The 18618-nt window shown below is 38.3% G+C and overlaps 1 protein-coding gene across 12 annotated transcripts in view; it reads left to right on the forward strand.

Moving 5' to 3' along the window:
• LOC107852974 overlaps nucleotides 1-14701 on the forward strand; it is a 16080-nt gene extending 1379 nt beyond the window's left edge. Inside the window, exons 2-9 of one of the 12 annotated variants that reach the window (XM_016698004.2) lie at nucleotides 5771-5893; nucleotides 6515-6634; nucleotides 6730-6808; nucleotides 7038-7124; nucleotides 12164-12226; nucleotides 14032-14043; nucleotides 14131-14230; nucleotides 14314-14701. In XM_016698004.2, coding sequence (XP_016553490.1) covers nucleotides 5838-5893; nucleotides 6515-6634; nucleotides 6730-6808; nucleotides 7038-7124; nucleotides 12164-12226; nucleotides 14032-14043; nucleotides 14131-14208 — 495 coding nt within the window. In that variant the 5' untranslated portion in view covers nucleotides 5771-5837 and the 3' untranslated portion in view covers nucleotides 14209-14230; nucleotides 14314-14701. Of the gene's footprint in view, nucleotides 1-5770; nucleotides 5894-6514; nucleotides 6635-6729; nucleotides 6809-7037; nucleotides 7125-12163; nucleotides 12227-14031 lie in introns of all 12 variants that reach the window. The other 11 variants (XM_047393806.1, XM_016698003.2, XM_016698005.2 and 8 more) reach the window with 11 other exon arrangements.
• Nucleotides 14702-18618: the final 3917 nt, after the last annotated feature.

Here is an 18618-nt window from a genome sequence, read left to right on the forward strand (position 1 = left end):
CCCCCCCCATATATTCACCTGTCCATTTTATACCATTAGATTCTATATAGTTGCACCCAATTTTCAGAAACAATCTCTCTACCTCCACGAGGTAGTGGTAAGGTGTGCGTATACTCTACCCTCCCCAGACCTCACTTGTGGGATTTCACCGGGTATGTTGTTGTTGCGCCCAAAGGTGTGGCTTAGTGATCAACGAAGTGGGGGGAGCACAATAGGGACTCAAATCCAAATCCCAGTTGAAGGAAAAAAAACAATAAGTAATTTCTTCCCACCTGGCTAAGTCTTGATCGGTAGACTATACTGGTGGGAGGTAGTGAGTACCCAGTGAAACAGTTGAGGTGTACGGAAGCTGGTCCAGACACATCATAACAATTTTTATAGCCTTTTGTCGGAGGTAGTGAGTATTTGGTCGCAGTTTCCACTATTTCTTTGTTTTTTTATATTGTAGGGCCTCTATGATCATCAATATCTTATTTAGATTTATTCTGTTGAATTTTGGGATATGAATTTCTTCTTGTGGAAATTTTTTTTTGTTTTGAATCGGTCAGATCTGTGTATATTGGTTATTTGTTTGGTTTCTTAAAGCTTTGGAACTTAAAATTCTATGAAATGCAGCTTCTTTTGGTTTTGTTTAGTGTTATTATAGAAATCTTTACACGCCCCCCTTTCCGCATCTCATTGATTCAACAAATTGGGGGGTGGTTTAATTCTCAAAAAATTGTAAGGTCCAGAAGATCTTTCACTTTTCTACTATCACCAAGTATAGTTCTTTGCAACTTCTTTTCATGCGGGGAAGAGAGGGAATATGGTTGTTACATTTTTCATCAATGGTACCGATAACAATATGCTGGAGCCAAAACTAGGGTGAGAACAGTGGAAGGTAACTCGGAACAATTTCTAGTCATGATGGGGTTGCACCCGAGGTCAACTCTTAGCACATTTCTATTTGGCTTGGTGATGAATGAATTGACACGACTTTTTCAAGCTGAAGTTCCTTGGTGTATGTTATTCGCCGATAACATTGTATTGATTGACTTGACTCGCGGTAGAGATATGTAGGTTAGAGGTTTGGAGCCAAATTGATTAATTGGAGTGCAAGTTCAATGATGCAACACATGAGGTGGCATAAAAGTGAGACTTGATACTCAGATCATCCCCAAGAGAGGATGTTTCAAGTATTTTGGGTCTTTAATTCAAGGTAGTTGGGAGATTGACGATGATGTCACACATTGTATTGGGGCGGTATGGGCAAAATGGAGGCTCGCCTTTGGAGTCTTGTGTGATAATATGTACCACCTAAACTTGTAAGTTCCATAGAGTGGTGGTTAGGTCGACTATGTTGTATGGGTGTAGAGTGTTGGTCAGTCAAGAACTCTTATGTGCAGAAGATAAAAGTTGTGGAAATGAGGATATTGAGATAGATGTGTGGGTATACTAGGAGAGATAGAATTAGGAATGAAGATATCCGGGACTGGATGGGAATGACCCTCGTGGTGGGCAAGATAAAGGGAAGCAAGGTAGGTTGAGATGGTTTGGGTATTTGAAAAGAAGCGTAGATGCCTCGATGAAGAGGTAGGAGAGGCTGCTGGTGGTGGGTGTTCGGAGAGGTAGAGGTAGGCCGAAGAAGTACTAGGGGAGGTGATTAGACAAAGATGGTGCATCTTGAGCTTACTGAAGACATTACCGTCGATACGAGGTTTTGGAGGTCGCGAATTAGAGCAGAAGGTTAGTTGGTATTTAGGCATTCTCTCGCTTTCCTGTGGGGTAGAATAGGTGGTCGTACTGTTAACTACTCTCTTACCAGTAGTATTAGCATTATTCTCGCAGTTTTTAGTTCGTCGATTGTTGTTACCAACTGTGTTTTCCTGTGCTTCGGTTATCACACTAGTTCATTGTTGTTACTGATCTTCTACTATGTGCTGCTTTTCAATTTCCTTAACGCTCTATTTCGTTGTTGTTACTGCTTTCATTTCCGTATTCTCTTTTTCAAAGTGCATTGAGATGCTTTACTTGAGTCAAAGATCTATCATAAACAGCCTCTCTATCTTTATGAGTTAGGGTAAGATATGCGTGCACTCTACTCTTCCTAGACAGACTCCACTTGTGGAATTACAATGGGTATGTTGTTATTGGTATCGATGAGTCAAACAACAACTTACCCGGTATATTCCCACAAAGTGGAGTGTGGGGAGGGTAAAGTGTACACAGTCCATACCACTATCTGATATCTCAGATGAAGTAGAGAGAATTCAATGAGTCGATGACAATAATTGCAATGGCTAATTGTGTATGATCACCTTCTTGATCCTTTAGGTCACTGGTTTTAAGCATTCTACAGTTGGATTGATTCTGAGAAGGAAAACAAATCTACGTCATTTAATATTTTTGGAAGAAAGAAAAAGAAAAGAAAATAAAAGAGGAGTGACTTTACTTTTGTATAGTCATTTGTTTCCATTATATATTTTTATATAAGTAATATTAAAAATTGGAGAATTTACAAGCTCTTCAGTATAACATTAGGGAGCCTATAAAATCCAAAAATTGTATCATACCATCCTTGCCCTTACATCAAAAGTATAAATTTTGTAGGCATCTAACTTCACAAAAGAACTGTCTTGTGTGATGAAATGAAAGTTCACATTTGGTGTCTTTTGTGATAAGAATGTGTCACCAAAAATTAATGGTAAATTTTATAAAGTGGTTATCAGACTACGTGTGTTGTATTGTCCGAGTGTTGCAAGTCAAGAACTCACACTGTCCAGAAGATTTTAGTAGTAAAAATAAAGATGTTGAGATAGATGTGTGGGCATACAAAGAGAGATAAGATTCGGAACGAAGATATTGGAGACAAGGTAGGAGTAGCCTCGACAATGAAAATGTGAGAGAAGCGAGATTGAGATGGTTTGGACATGTAAAGAGAAGATGCACAGATGTCCCGGTGAGGAGGTGGGAGAGGACTATGGTGGATCTAAGGGGAGGTAGATTGGGGAGTGGTGATCAGAGAGGACATGGAGCAACTGCAGCTTACCGAGGACATTCTCCTAAATTGGAGGATTTGTGCAGGTCAAGGATTAGAATAGAAGGTTAGTAGGTAGTTGCGCGTTGTCTAGTTTCCCTATCATTATTATTATTATTATTACTACTCTCCTTCTATCTTATTCTTTGACATTATTATTACCTGTTGCTCCTTTTGCTTCAGTTATTGTAGTACTTATCTCATTATTTTCGAAATGACTTCACTACTGTATTTCCTCTCCAAACTTGTTTTGTTATGTTTTACTTGAGCCGTGAGTCTTTCAGAAACAACCTCTACCTTCACAAGGTAGGGGTAAGATCGCGTACACATCACCCTCCTCGAACCCCACTTATGGGATTACACTAGGTATGTTGTTGATATCAAATGACACTAACTATAATTTCAATGTAGACACAACAAAATCGTCACTATGACATAAATTTGCTAATAAAATTTCAAGGACAAAAGCGAATATAGATTATCATTTCTCTGCAGATACTTCATAAACATGAGAACTTACCAGTAAAACTTTGACAGAGTATGTGGTAATATTAGGATCAGCAACCCTTCCCTGAGCAGCTGCCTGGTAGATAGAAAAGCAGAATCACTCAGTTGACAAAAGAATATTGAAATTTAGGGTTATGCGAAGCACGAATCTAACAAACATCCGAGTGAGTAATTGTTTTTATGCCCTGAAACTATGTATAGAAAAAATAGAGCAAGCAATAAACTTGTAATTTCTCTTTCCAGATTATTAAAACTGGATCATCATGGCAATAATCTGCACAGAGAATGTCACATTTTGTTCATGTTTTATTGTCTGTAGCTTAAGTTGGTAGTTACACAAGCTTGCCACTAGCTGCTCATTGGTTGTGCTTCAGCCAGATTATTCAATAGCTTGTTATAAGTCACCGACCTCGTGATTCGATGTTAGTGGCATTTTTGATGCCAGGCACATCATTATTCTGGGCTAGAAATAACTTGAGTTTGTCAGGTAGGTATTAATTGGATACAACAAAGGAGTACATGCCTTTAGTTGCTGAAAATGATTCATTTAAATTTATTTTTAAATTGCACATGTTCGACTTTGAGACTTCTCAAGTGTTATTAATGTATTAGCCACCTAATAGCTAAAGTGGAACTGGTTCAAAGTATCAGAATTTATTGAATTTAAGAATACGTATCAGTTGGGTGTTTTATTTAATATTTATAACTATGATGTGAGATGAGCATTTCAGTTATGATGAGTATCATATTTTTAGTGTCCGATTCATAATTTAAAATGTATAAGTTCATACAATATAACCTATATAATAATTAAATTTACCGTTAAATATTTGTAAATATACACAAAATCTTGACTAAAGCTACTGAAGTGGATACTTTAATATGTTAGTGTTGTTTTTTAGGCTGATTCAGAATTTATAATTTATGAGTACATATAAAAATAATTGAATTTATGTTTGATCGAGATTAGATCTATGCATTGTATATTTGTAATGATATTTTCTTGAGGTTGCTAGCTTATGGTAGAGTTTACACATGATATGAATTGAAGTCGGAGACTCGATTTAGAGACATGCTAACTTTTTAGCTATTGGGAGAATCAAGTACTCTCACATTTAGGAAACAATATTTAGAAATCTTTTTTCCTTCAAATATGCGCGCACACACACACACACAGATACATACATACAACCCTCAAATCTGCTCCAATTATATCGTTATTGCACGAAAATTAGTGACTCCTGTTTGTATAAAAACTTAAATGTCCTAAGCTATTAGTAGGAAATTGTAATTGAGATGGAATACAACAACATACCTAGTGAAATTCTCCAAGTGGGGTTTGGAGAAGGTTGGAGGTATACAGATCTTACCCCTACCTTTAATTTTTTTTTTTTTTTTTTTTGGTGTGTGTGTGTGTTGGGGGCGCGCGGGGGGCTAGAGGGATAGTTTTTGATAGACCCTTGACTCAATAGAAGTGAAAATCAAAACACAAAATAAATGTAGAATAGCGACAAGAAAGTACCAAGATAAACAGAGCACATGAAGCAACAAGTAAAAGTACAAGTAGAAGAATAAACCTTAGCCCCTACCTTGAGTCACAAGACGGTGAACAAAAAAAAAAATCTGAATCAATTGACTTTTGACTTTCCCTTGTCTTTGCTCAATCTCTTAGATCAACCTATTTTGAATATCACTTCATCTCGTTAAAGGGAGAAACCTATTCCAGAGTAATAAGGATAGCTAAACAGAAAGCTATTTCTTAACTTAATTAGCTGCCCTTCGGGCATAAGTCTTGCCTACAAACACATCCACAACACAAGCATTCTGTGGCACCTATCATTCTTAGTACTTATCAAATTTGTAGAGAATTTAACTAACTTTTGGCACTAAATTATATATATAATGCATTGCTTGTAAGAAGATATGCGCCACAAAAGAGATCATAATATGTTTAGCATGTTTACGTGATTTTAACTTTTAAATGCTTGAAAAAATGAGTCTGCTCAAATGTATGTATAAAAAGAATTGGTGTTCTTTCTCAGAAGTCCAAGCAAGATTAAATGAGTGAGGTTTAGAATAATAAGTGTACAGCAATTTCTTTTTGTATTTCTTTTTGGTGTTTTGTGTCTTCTGTGAAGTTCTGACTCAAGATCTCACATAATGTTGCTTGCTCGATGAATCTTCATATCCCGCTTTTTTTCCCCCTTGATTACGAAATTGAGGCATTTGGGTGTTTTCTTCTATCAGGGTTTGGTTATTGTTAAAGAAATATGTAGAAAAATACGGAGACTAAATCTGCATTTTGATACCTGTTATGGAGGAGCAATCATTCTTTAGCAAGTTCCTTGTCAACCTTCGTTCATCTTGCAAGTAAGTTGTTTTTTCTTTTTGTGTATGTCTAAATATTAGTAAGTGCGCGCGTACTAGTAGGTAGGATGATGACAATTCATGACATATAACTTGGTGATTAACCTGTATATGATGGTCTGTGAAGCAATGGTTTCAGCACTCGAACTTAACTTATTAACCATCATTATTTGCATGTGTTTACATGTGGTTGGGTAGCATTAATTTACTTTCACTTCTATCTTGGTTGATCTTTGTTAGATAATGTTTCTTCTGTTTAGTAGTCTGCATAAAGTTGCTAGCTTTGCTACCATGAGACACTAGTGTTAGCATTACTTAGAGACCAATTGGTTAGCTTTTGTGTGCTACTTTTGCCTCAGGTTCAGAGCTATTGAATCCCTTCCCCAAAAAATTATACTTTACAAATAGGGTAAAAACTATTTTTTTGGTTATATAAGCTGTTGAATTCCCTTGACATGAGGGAAAATTCTAGTAAAATTTAAAAATTGCTTTAGGCCGCAGATTCTGATCCCATGCATGACACTTTAAAATCCCCTTTATGAAATTTTGGCTCTGCCACTGTTTTGCTTTATATTAATTGGATGCTATTTTACGCCTGGCTAACTTTTTCTTTGGTATTTGAAGGTATTACACTGGCTATCCGAAGGATCTTGGGCCGTCGAGGGTTATTCACTTTACCTCGGAACGAGAATTTGTTCAACTTCTTCATCAAGGCTACCCGATAGTTGTTGCATTTACGATAAAGTAATATGAGTTTATAGTTTCTCTTCCATCCTTTCATGTCTAAAATAGTTTTATCGCATTAACCCCTGGGTCAATGTAATTTTTGGATGTTGTAGGAGTAACTACAGCAAACATCTTGACAAAGTTCTAGAGGAGTCTGCAGCTGAGTTTTATCCACATGTAAAATTTTTACGTGTATGACACTTCTTGAACTTCCCATTCAAGTTTAGATAGAATATAATTTCTAGAATGGTACAAAAAAATCTCTTTAGGTGTCTATGATGTCGGTGGTCTACAAGTTTAGTTTTGGTTAGAAATATGGAAAGGATCTCATTGTCTAGAATTGAATTTTGATAGAATAAAATGTTTTCCCAGCTCATGCATAACATTGCCCATGTCTTCATTATTATTTTGTATTGTTCAGGTAGAATGCCCGAAGTACCCTGGGTTTTGCATAACAAGACAAAAGAAGGAATACCCATTTGTAGAGATATTTCATAGTCCAGAACAGGTACTTTTGTAGGGTCGGGACATTATATGTTTATACCAAGTGTGGCTTATGATTGCCTCGATGCGTTTGCTACAATCTAATTAGAAAGTACCGTTTTATCTGATTACATCCTGATTTGTTCCTCTTCAAAAACTGAGAATGCTCATACATGACCTTCATAACAATAGGGGGAATGGGGGATGTAAAATATTTTATAGATAAATTTGTTGATTTGTGAAAAGATACAAACTGCAGTGGAAGGATTTATGCCCCTCAGAATCAATTGCAAGATGAAGAAGAGGCTTTCTTGGATGCACGCTCTGTTAAAGTAGGGAAAATCTACTGGATTTACTTTGTGATTGAACTTATAATAGGCAGCTAATAGAGCGAAATATCTCGGTATATCGAATACAGTGGGTGAAGAGAGGAGTGGTTTTATTTTTCAGAACTCATGTTGAGTTGAAGCATGATAGGTTATCATAATTTTTTTATGTTGCCTGCTGTGAAGGCCTGATTTAATAGAATATTAGAAGGTCCAAACATGTCTTATCTTATGCATAATCTTCAGCAACTAAAGGGGTTTGCTTTTTTGTTGTCTCTAATCCCTACCTGACAAACTCAAGTTATTTCTTGCCCAGAATAATGACGTGCCCGACATTAAAATTGCCACTAACATCTAATCACGAGGTCGGTGACTTCTAACAAGCTATTGAATAATCTAGCTGAAGCACAACCAATGAAAAAGCTAGTGGCAAGCTTGTAACTACCAACTTAAGCTACAGACAATAAAACATGAGCAAAATGTGACCTTCTCTGTTCAGATTATTGCCATGATTTTCCAGTTTTACAACAACAACAACAACAAACCCAGTGTATTCCCACATAGTGGGGTTTGGTGGGGTAAGATGTACGCAGTCTATACCACTATTTCAGGAGAAGTAGAAAGTTTGTTTCCGATAGACCCCCGGCTCAAGACAAGGAATAATAAACAGATACTTAATAGAGCATGGAATAGGATGTCAAGACAAAAATACGCCACCCACAAGGAATAATAAACAAAGAATAGTAAACACATTAGTAATAAAGCATACAACAAAGTGTCCTAGCAAGAATAATACATCTATCAAGTAATGTCCTACCCCAACGACTCAAACTAGCACTAGCATTCTATCCTAATCTGCGCCCTCCAGATCGTCCTATCTAGGGTCATGTCCTTAGTGAGCTGTAACTGCTCCACGTCCTGCCTGATCACCTCTTTCCAGTATTTCTTCGGCCTATCCCTACCCCGCCTGAAACCATCCAAAGCAAGTTTCTCACACCTACGAACCGGGGCATCCGTGCCCCTCCTCATCACATGCCCGAACCATCTCAATCAGACTTCCCGCATCTTGTCCTCCACCAAAGCCACTCCAACCTTTTCCCGAATAGTCTCATTTCGAACTCTATCACCCCCATTAAGCCCACACATCCAACGCAACATCCGCATTTCCACCACCTTCAATTTTTGAATGTGAGAGTTCTTGACTGGCCAACATTCCACTCCATACAACATGGCTGGCCGGACTGCCACCCTGTAGAATTTGCCTTTAAGCTTGGGCGGCACCTTCCTATCACACAACACCCTCGAGGCAAGCTTCCACTTCATCCATCCCGCTCCATTATGATGGGAGACATCCTCGTTAATCTCACCATTCCCCTGAATCATGGACCCCAAATACTTGAAACTATCCCTCTTACACACCATCTGGGAATCCAACCTTAAAACTTGCACTCCAAATATTCTGTCTTGCTCCTGCTCAACCTGAACCCTTTAGACTCAAGGGTCCGTCACCCCCCCGCGTCTCATCAATCAAAACTACATCATCTGTAAAAAGCATACACCAAGGCACCTCTCCTTGAATACGCCGCCGCGTCAACACATCCATCATCAAAGCAAACAAAAACGGGCTAAGAGTGGAACCATGATGCAACCCCGTCAAGACAGGGAAATGCTCTGAGTCTCCTCCCGCCGTCCTCACCTGAGTCTTAGCTCCATTATACATGTCCTTGATTGCTCTAATATACGTCACCGGTACCCCACTCACCTCCAAACATCTCCAAAGCATCTCCCTAGGGACTTTGTCGTACGCCTTCTCCAAGTCGATAAACACCATGTGCAGATCTCTTTTCCTTTCCCTATACTGTTCCACCAGTCTCCGCACCAGGTGAATTGCCTCCGTCGTCGAGTGCCCGAGCATAAATTCAAACTGATTTTCCGAGATAGACCCTATCCTCCTCAACCTCAACTCGACCACTCTCTCCCAAATCTTCATAGTGTGGCTCAATAACTTAATACCTCTATAGTTATTGCAACTCTGAATGTCACCCTTATTCTTATAAAGAGGGATCATAGTACTCCATCTCCAAGCCTCGGGCATTTTCGCCGACTTGAAAATGTCGTTAAATAATTCAGTCAACCACCTTAAGCCAACCTCTCCAGAAAACTTCCAAAAATCTACAGGGATCTCATCAGGCCCCGTCGCCCTACCCCTACGCATCCTGCGAACAGCCTCTCTGACCTCGTCTACCTTAAAACGTCTACAATAACTAAAATCACGACACTCCTCTGGGTGCTCCAGCTCCCCTAAAACAATAACTCTATCCCCTTCTTCATTCAATAACTTATCGAAGTACGACTGCCATCTCTTCTTAATGTGACCATCCCCCACCAATACTTTACCATTCTCCCCTTAATGCATTTCACTTGGTCGAGGTCACGACCCTTCCTCTCTCTAGCCCTAGCAAGCCTAAACAACCTTTTTTCCCCTCCTTTCTCCTCTAACCCCGCATACCAGCTTTCGAACGCTGCCGTCTTAGCCGCCGTGACTGCTAACTTAGCGTCCTTCCTGGCTATCTTGTACTCTTCCCTATTAGCTCGTTTCTCATCTTCATCCCTACTCTCACCCAACTTAGTATACGCCCCCTTCTTAGTCTTCACTTTCTTCTTAACTTCTTCATTCCACCACCAATCCCCCCAACGATGGCCGGCACAGCCCTAGAAATACCCAACACCTCACTAGCAGTCTCCTAATGCACCTAGCCGCCCTATCCCACATACCATCCACGTCCCCCCTGCACTCCCACACCCTCATTCCCGCCACTTTCTCCCCTATATCCCTCGCATTCGCCGGCGTAAGGCCGCCCCACTTAATTCTAGGTCTACCCTCCTCACTCCTTCTCTTCTTATCTTTCTTAATACCTAAGTCCATCACCAAGAGCCTATGCTGGGTCGAAAGATTCTCACTCAGGATGGCTTTACAGTCCTTACACAACACCTTATCCCCTTTGCTAAGCAGCAAAAAGTCAATTTGCGTCTTGGTTATCGCGCTTCGAAAGGTGATCAGGTGATCGTCCTTCTTCGGGAAGCTCGAATTCACCACTACCAACCCAAAGGACCTCACAAAATCCAACAGAGCAGTTCCCTCCTCATTTCTCTCCCAAAACCAAAACCTCCATGCACATCGCCAAAGCCTCCCGGTAACGCCTCAATATGCCCATTGAAATCCCCTGCTACAACAATCTTCTCGGAACTAGGCACTCCTCTCACCACCTCATCCAACACCTTCCAAAACCGCATCTTCTCCTCTCCATCCAAGCCCACTTGCGGTGCATAAACACTACACACGATCAGAGTAGACCCTCCCCCCCCCCTCCCCAATGACCAACTTAACAGTCATCAACCTATCGCTGATCCTCTTAACCTCCACTACCTGCCCTCTAAGCTCTTCATCTACTAAGATGCCAACTCCATTCCTACACCTCTCGCTACTAGAGTACCATAGCTTGTAACCATCCACATCCCTAGCCTTAAACCCTACCCACTTAGTCTCCTGCGCACACGCAATATTGATCCTCCTCTTTTTAAGAATCTTCACTAGCTCTATAGACTTACTTTGCAGAGTACCTATATTCCAAGACTCAACCCGAAGCCTATCAACTCTAGCAACCCGTCTTCCTCTACTTCCCCTAACGTCGGGCCTAACCCCCACTCCCCCACTCGCCCTTCCCTCCTCCCCCACCCCCAACACAGGCCCCCGCCCCAACCCCCTCGGACATGACCCTATCCTACCATCAATGTCCACATCCACAACTCCCAGAAAAAACACACAACGACAGTAATCAAGCAACAACAGGAAATAGAAGGCACAAGCACAGTATATAATATGTAATAATAAAGAAGTTAAATCCACCAATTATAACTAAGTCAAGCAATGGAATAAACCGGAAATATACGACAACAGACAATCCCAACAAATTAAGCGCAAGTCAAGATACAGGAGATAATACTAGAAATTATACGAAGAATGAAATAGCAAAGGTTAGAAATCACCGGGTTACGCTTGTAGACCAAATCCTCTTTTCCTGCATGGTATGTTGGGTCCCAGCAAACTGATGCCGAAACTAGTCGCCGGGATAATTGGCCGGAGCTTCGTCGGAGTGCCTCCGGAATCCGAAGTTGTAGGAACCAGATCTGGTCGGAACTAGAATTACCGTCAGATGGACCCGTCGGATCGGTCGCTTCTGACTAGGGCTGCGCGCTGCCTGTATCGCCGGAGTCGAACCGACGGCGAAAGCACGAGTGGTTCGAACGACGGAGGGGGACAGGAAACGGGAGAGAGAAGAGGGTAGAGAGAACTGGGGAGAGAGAAGGGGGGTAGTGGGGGTTATCCTTGCCTGTTACCGGCGCTCCGACGCTGTCGCCGGCGTTAGCCAGTCAAGGGGCAGTGGTCGTGGGTTTAGTGAACGTTAGAGAGAGAGCGAAGAACGTTTGAATCTAGTCGTTATAGCACTAATACTTTCGAAAATACAGTACTAGAACAAAAGGAAGCAAGAACATCCCAGTTTTAATAATCTGGAAAGAGAAATTACAAGGTTTATTGCTTGCTCTATTTTTCCTATATAGTTTCAGGGCAGAAAAACAATTACTCACTTGGATTTTTGTTAGCTTTGTGCTTTGCATAACCATAAATTTCTATTTTCTTTTGTCTTCAACTGAGTGATTCTGTTTTTCTCTCTACCAGGCAGCTGCTCAGGGAAGGGTTGCTGATCCTAATATTACCAAATACTCTGTCAAAGTTTTACCTGTAAGTTCTCATGTTTATGAAGTATCTGTAGAGAAATGATAATATATATTTGCTTTTGTCCTTGAAATTTTATTAGCAAATTTATGTCGTAGTGACGATTTTGCTGTGTGTACATTGAAATTATAGTTAGTGTCATTTGATATCAACAACAACTTACCTAGTGTAATCCCGTAAGTGGGGTTCGGGAAGAGTGATGTGTACGCGACCTTACCCTACCTTGTGAAGGTGGAAAGATTGTTTCTGAAAGACTCTTGGCTCAAGTAAAACATATCAAAACAAGTTTGGAAAGGAAGTACAGTAGTGAAGTCACTTAAAAAATAATGAGACGAGCAGTATCAACAATAAGTACTACAATAGCTGAAGCAAAGGGAGCAACATGTAATAATAATATCAAAGAATAAGATAGTAGGAGAGTAATAATAATAATAATACTGATAAGGAAACTAGACAATGCGCAACTACCAACTAACCTTCTATTCTAATCCTTGACCTGCACAAATCCTCCTATCTAGGGTAATGTCCTCGGTAAGTTGCAGTTGCGCTATGTCCTCTCTAATCACCTCTCCCAATCTACATCTCCTTAGATCCACCATAGTCCCCTCCCACCTCACCGGAACATCTGTGCATTTCCTCTTTACATGTCCAAACCATCTCAATCTCGCTTTTCTCACATTTCATTGTAGAGGCTACTCCGACCTTGTCTCCAATATCTTTGTTCCGAATCTTATCTCTCTTTGTATGCCCACACATCCATCTCAACATCTTTATTTTTACTACTTAAATCCTCTGGACAGTGTGAGTTCTTGACTTGCAACACTCCGCCCGTACAACACACCTGGTCTAATAACCACTTTATAAAACTTAGCATTAATTTTTGGTGACACATTCTGATCACAAAAGATCACATTACTTCATTTCATCACACAAGACAGTTCTTTTGTGAAGTTAGATGTCTACAAAATTTATTACTTTTGATGCAACGGCAAGGATGGTATGATACAATTTTTGGATTTTCCACGCTCCCTAATGTTATACTGGAGAGCTTGTAAATTCTCCCACTTTTATTATTACTTTTACCTTACCAAAAACAAGAAAGAAGGTATTGGTATTCTACAATTTTTATGTATGTTTTTACTTGTCAGCAAAGCTGGTTACAATTTCTTAAGATTATAGGTGGCAGGGAAAATTCCCTCCAGCATTTACTCTAGTGGAAACTAAAGTCTTGTAAAGAGACAAATTAACCAGAAAATCAATATATTAGTTGCATGTTCCAGATTCACTTGTTGACGGAGCCATTAGATACCCAATGAGTCCATGACCAACTTTATTCTCGGTGGAATGTTGTTGGGTGCAATATTATGGTTAATAAGATCCTCGTGAAGGAGAAACCTAGCAACCATACAAACCAAAACTTAGCCCAAGAACAGCTAAATCCTCTGTTGCAGACTAGATTCAAGTGTGCCCTTGCTTGTCCTTCATTTGGCGCATGTCTTTGTTAAGAAGAATGGTCATCAGTAATAATGCTAGTGAGTCCATATTTGGTGCTAGTTAATATATTAAGTCTAGTTTCCAGTTCACAGACTTTTCCCTGCTCTTTCATATCCATTACTTGCTTCATCATCCATCTGCGAGAATTTTCTGCTGTGGTAATCTGATTTTCTGCTTGATCTCCACCATCATATGATATATGAGTGAGATCTTTCTCATGAATGATAGAGTAAAAGCATGCTGGAAAGTTAAGTGTGTAAACCAAACTCATCTTGTATTAAAAGCGGTTCTGATCATTAATATTCTTTTAATTTCAGTTCAACTATGATGTAAGTGCTTGTGGATTTCGTGAGTTCTTCAAACGGCATGGAATCCGATCTTCAGATTCAAATTAAAGGTTATTCTTTTAATTTCAGTTCAACTATGATGTAAGTGCTTGTGGATTTCGTGAGTTCTTCAAACGGCATGGAATCCGATCTTCAGATTCAAATTAAAGGTTAAGGAGTATCGAACATGGTATTTCCTCTCTCCCGATAAAATGGTATGGTTTTTACCTGCTGTTTTAGACTAATTGCCCTCATTTTTTTTGAATTATCAAGCATGTACAGGAACATGCTGTTTCCAGACGACATTTGTTTTGCCTCTCCAAACTGCTTAATGCTTATTTGTTCTTTCCTTTTCTGGTGAAAAATAGTCACAGTTTATCTTTTGTGAATTTTGTTCTTGAACGTTATCAACAGTATTAACCTTCTTAGGCGACACGAGTAGAAGATGAAGAAATTAATGTGAAGCTGAGCTTATATTCATGGGCTTCTCAGAGACATGAATATCTTCGTTAAAGATATCATGGATCCAGTAGCTATTAGGGATGTTATGACTCATACAGATAATAATAAGTGCGTTACTGAGTTATGAACTAGTTTCTTGCACAATTTGTGAAGAGCAATGTTCTGTTTTGCATCCATTATTAAATACCCTTTTTGAATACCTTGGTTCCCCTGAACTAATTAGAATTTCAGACTTCTCTGCACACTGCTCATCATTGTGGCATGCCACATGAACTAGTGTTTTGACCTGTATCTAGTCATTGTTCACACTATTGTGGATGCCATCAAGTTATATGAATAAAATGATCTTGGCTTTAACTGGTTCTGTGCATATATATTGCTTTAGTAACATCAAATGGAAATGGGTGTGTTTGGAGTAAATAAATTTCTGGTCAGCAAATGACAACTGCAGGAAAGCACAATTTCATCATTAGAGAGGTCTTTCTTGAGGAGAAACATTTCCCAAATATCTTTAAGCCATGCCAAATGAGAGTATATTTACAAAGTAATACTACCTCTATCCTAAATTATTGGCCGCTTCTCTTTCATCGAAAGTTTAAAACCTTTTAAACAACCAAGCTTCAATCACAAAGTAAAATCACCTTTCATAGTCATTCCCTTTGTTCATCAAGACTTTTAACTATGTAGTGCAGGGGTCTGTCTTATAACCACCTTGAACAACTTCAAAAATCTGAATTAGAGGTGTCTGAAAAATTTCTTACCTTGAAACTAGACTGAATTTTATTAGCAGTATCTTTTCGTTCCAAAAGAAAAAAGGTTGTAAACAAAATAAGCTACATTCTGGCATTTTGACACTACAAATATCACTAGAAAAGTAACACAAAATCCTAAGTAATGCTTTTACAACGAGGCAAATTATTGGACTTACTTTGAGAATTTTCCTGGAGTATGTATTAACCAACTATGATATTAACCAACTATGATCCCACTAGGTGGGAATACACTGGATTTATTGTTGTATGTATTAACCAACTATACCTAAGTGGGTCCCCTAGGAGGTATGAAAATTTATTGCAATGGCATTTATGTCCTTATATTGTGTTGGTCTTCTAATTTATGTACTTTACAACAACAAATTACATGTTATAGCCCCAATAGTGGGTAGCTTCGGATTTTTTATCCCAATAACAAAAGTCTTTAAATACTAACCTTCCTTCCCTTTTTAGTATAGTACACAATTTTGTCCTCTACATTTCAAATATTTCTAAACTTTTCATACTTATTTGTCTCTCAAATTCTATTTTTATTTTTATTATTTTTACTTTTTAAATTTTTTCTTTAATTTTATTTTCATTTTTAATTCATTTGTCTCAACCTTTATTTTTTTTCTCTTTTTTCTTTTTCCTCAAACATTATCTATTTCTTCATTTTTTTTAATTCATTTGTCTCAACTTTTTTTTTTTTATCATTTCTTTTTCCCCCCCTCATTTTTCTCAAATTTTATTTTTTATTTTTCCTCTTATTTTTGTTTTTGTCAATTTTTTTAATTCTTCGCTTTTTTCTTTATCTTTATTTTTTTCTTGTCTTTTTTTCTCAATCTCTTTTTTTATTTCTCTATTTTGTTTGATCGTTTTTTTCTTTTTTTTCCCAACTTCTATTATATTTTTCTAATAAATAAAAAAAATTTGGATAATCTGCAAAAGAATCTTTTTTTTGACATCAAAAAAAATTCAAGGGCATGAATTGTTATTAGGAAGTTCTTTGAGATAAGTTTTGCCTCTAAAACAAAAATTATAGAACTCCTCATAAATTAAGGCACAATGTGGTAGTGTCAATTCTTCCTTGTGGAGTATAACTTCTTGTTTGAAAATCCTTGAGTTAAGTCTTGCTTCTAAGACAAGAGTTATAGAACATCTCATAAATCAAAAAATAATTTGGTAGTGTCAACACTTGTTCATTGGGTGTAACTTGTTCTTTTGAGAGGTTCTTGGGCTAAGTTTTATCTTAGAGGCAAGACTAATAGAGCATCACATAAATCAAGACACAATATGATAGTGTCAACTTTTGTCCACGGGGTGTAACTTGTCAGTTAAGTCTTACCTCTAAGGCAAGAGTTATAGAATATCTCATAAATCAAGACACGATGTGGTAGTATCAACTCTAGCCCATGGACCATGGGGTGCAGCTTGTTTGAAAGTGCTTGAACTAATTTGAGCCTCTAATGCAAGAGTTATAGAGCATTTCACAAATCAAGACATAATATGATAGTGTTAAGTCTTACCCGTGGAGCATAACTTCTTGTTTAAAAGTTCTTGATTTATAAAACATCTCGTAAATCAAGACATGATGTAGTAGTGTTAAATATTATCCATGGAGCGTAACTTCTTGTTTAAAAGTCCTTGAGCTAAGTCTTGTCTCTAAAGTAAGAGTTATAGAACATCTCATAAAGCAAAACATAATGTGATAATGTCAACTCTTAATCGTGGGACATAACTTGTTATTTCAAAGTCCTTGGATTAAGTCTTGCCCCTAAGGCAAGAGTTATATAATATCTCATAAGTCAAAACACAATGTGGTAATGTCAACTCTTGTCCATGGGGCACAATTTGTTACTTGAAAGTCCTTGGTCTAAATCTTGCCTCTAAGGGAAGAGTTATAAAATATTTTATAAATCAATACACGATGTGGTGGTGTCAACTCTTACCCGTGGGGCATAAATTATTGTTTGATGGTCCTTAGGCTGGGTCTTATCTCTAAGATAAGAGTTATAGAGCATTTCATAAATAAAAAACGCAATGTGTTAGTGTTGACTCTTGCCCAATATACGTAACTTATTTGAAAATTCTTGGGATAAATCGTGCCGCTAAGGTGAGAGTTGTAGAAATCTCATAAATAAAGACATAACGTGGTAGTGTCAACTCTTGCCTGTGTAGCATAATTTATTATTTGAAAGTCCTTGATCTAAGTCTTGCCTCTACGACAAGAGTTGTAGAACATCTCATAAATGAAGACATAACGTGGTAGTGTCAACTCTTGTCCGTGGGCATAATTTGTAGTTTGAAAGTCCTTGAGCAAAGTCTTGTCTCTAAGGCAATAGTTGTAGAACATCTCATAAATAAAAACATAACGTGGTAGAGTCAACTCTTGCCCATTGGACATAATTTGTAGTTTGAAAGTCCTTGAGCTACGTATTGCCTCTAAGGCAATAGTTGTGGAACATCTCATAAATGAAGACATAACGTGGTAGAGTCAACTCTTACTCGTGGGGCATAATTTGTTGTTTGAAAATCCTTGAGCTAAGTCTTACCTCTAAAGCAATAGCTATCGAACATCTCATAAATGAAAACATAACGTGGTAGAGTCAAGTCTTACCCGTGGGGCATAATTTGTTGTTTGAAAGTCCTCGAGCTAAGTCTTGCCTCTAAGGCGATAGCTGTAGAACATCTCATAAATGAAAACATAATATGGTAGAGTCAACTCTTGCTCGTGGGGCATAATTTATTGTTTGAAAGTCGTTTAGCTAAGTCTCACCTCTAAGGCAACAGTTGAAAACATCTCATAAATGAAAACATAACGTGGTATAGTCAACTCTTGCCCATGGGGGCATAATTTATTGTTTGAAAGTTTTTGAGCTAAGTCTTGTGTCTAAGGTAATGTAGAACATCTCATAAATCAAAAAACAATTTGGTAGTGTTAACTCTTTTTCATTGGGTGTAACTTTTTCTTTTGGGGGTTCTTGGTCTAAGTTTTATCTTAGAGGCAAGACTAATAGAGCATCACATAAATCAAGACACAATATGATAGTGTCAACTCTTATTCACAGGGCGTAACTTGTCGGCTAAGTTTTGCTTCTAAGGCAAGAGTTATAGAATATCTCATAAATTAAGACACGATGTAGTAGTATCAACTCTAGCCCATGGCCCATGGGGCGCAACTTGTTGTTTGAAAGTCCTTGGACTAATTCGAGCCTCTAATGCAAGATTTATAGAGCATTTCACAAATCAAGATATAATATGGTAGTGTCAACTCTTAACCGTGGAGCATAACTTCTTGTTTAAAAGTTCTTGATTTATAAAACATGTCATAAATCAAGACATGATATAGTAATGCTAAATA

Source organism: Capsicum annuum, chromosome 7, assembly GCF_002878395.1.
Source record: "Capsicum annuum cultivar UCD-10X-F1 chromosome 7, UCD10Xv1.1, whole genome shotgun sequence".
NCBI lineage: Eukaryota > Viridiplantae > Streptophyta > Magnoliopsida > Solanales > Solanaceae > Capsicum > Capsicum annuum.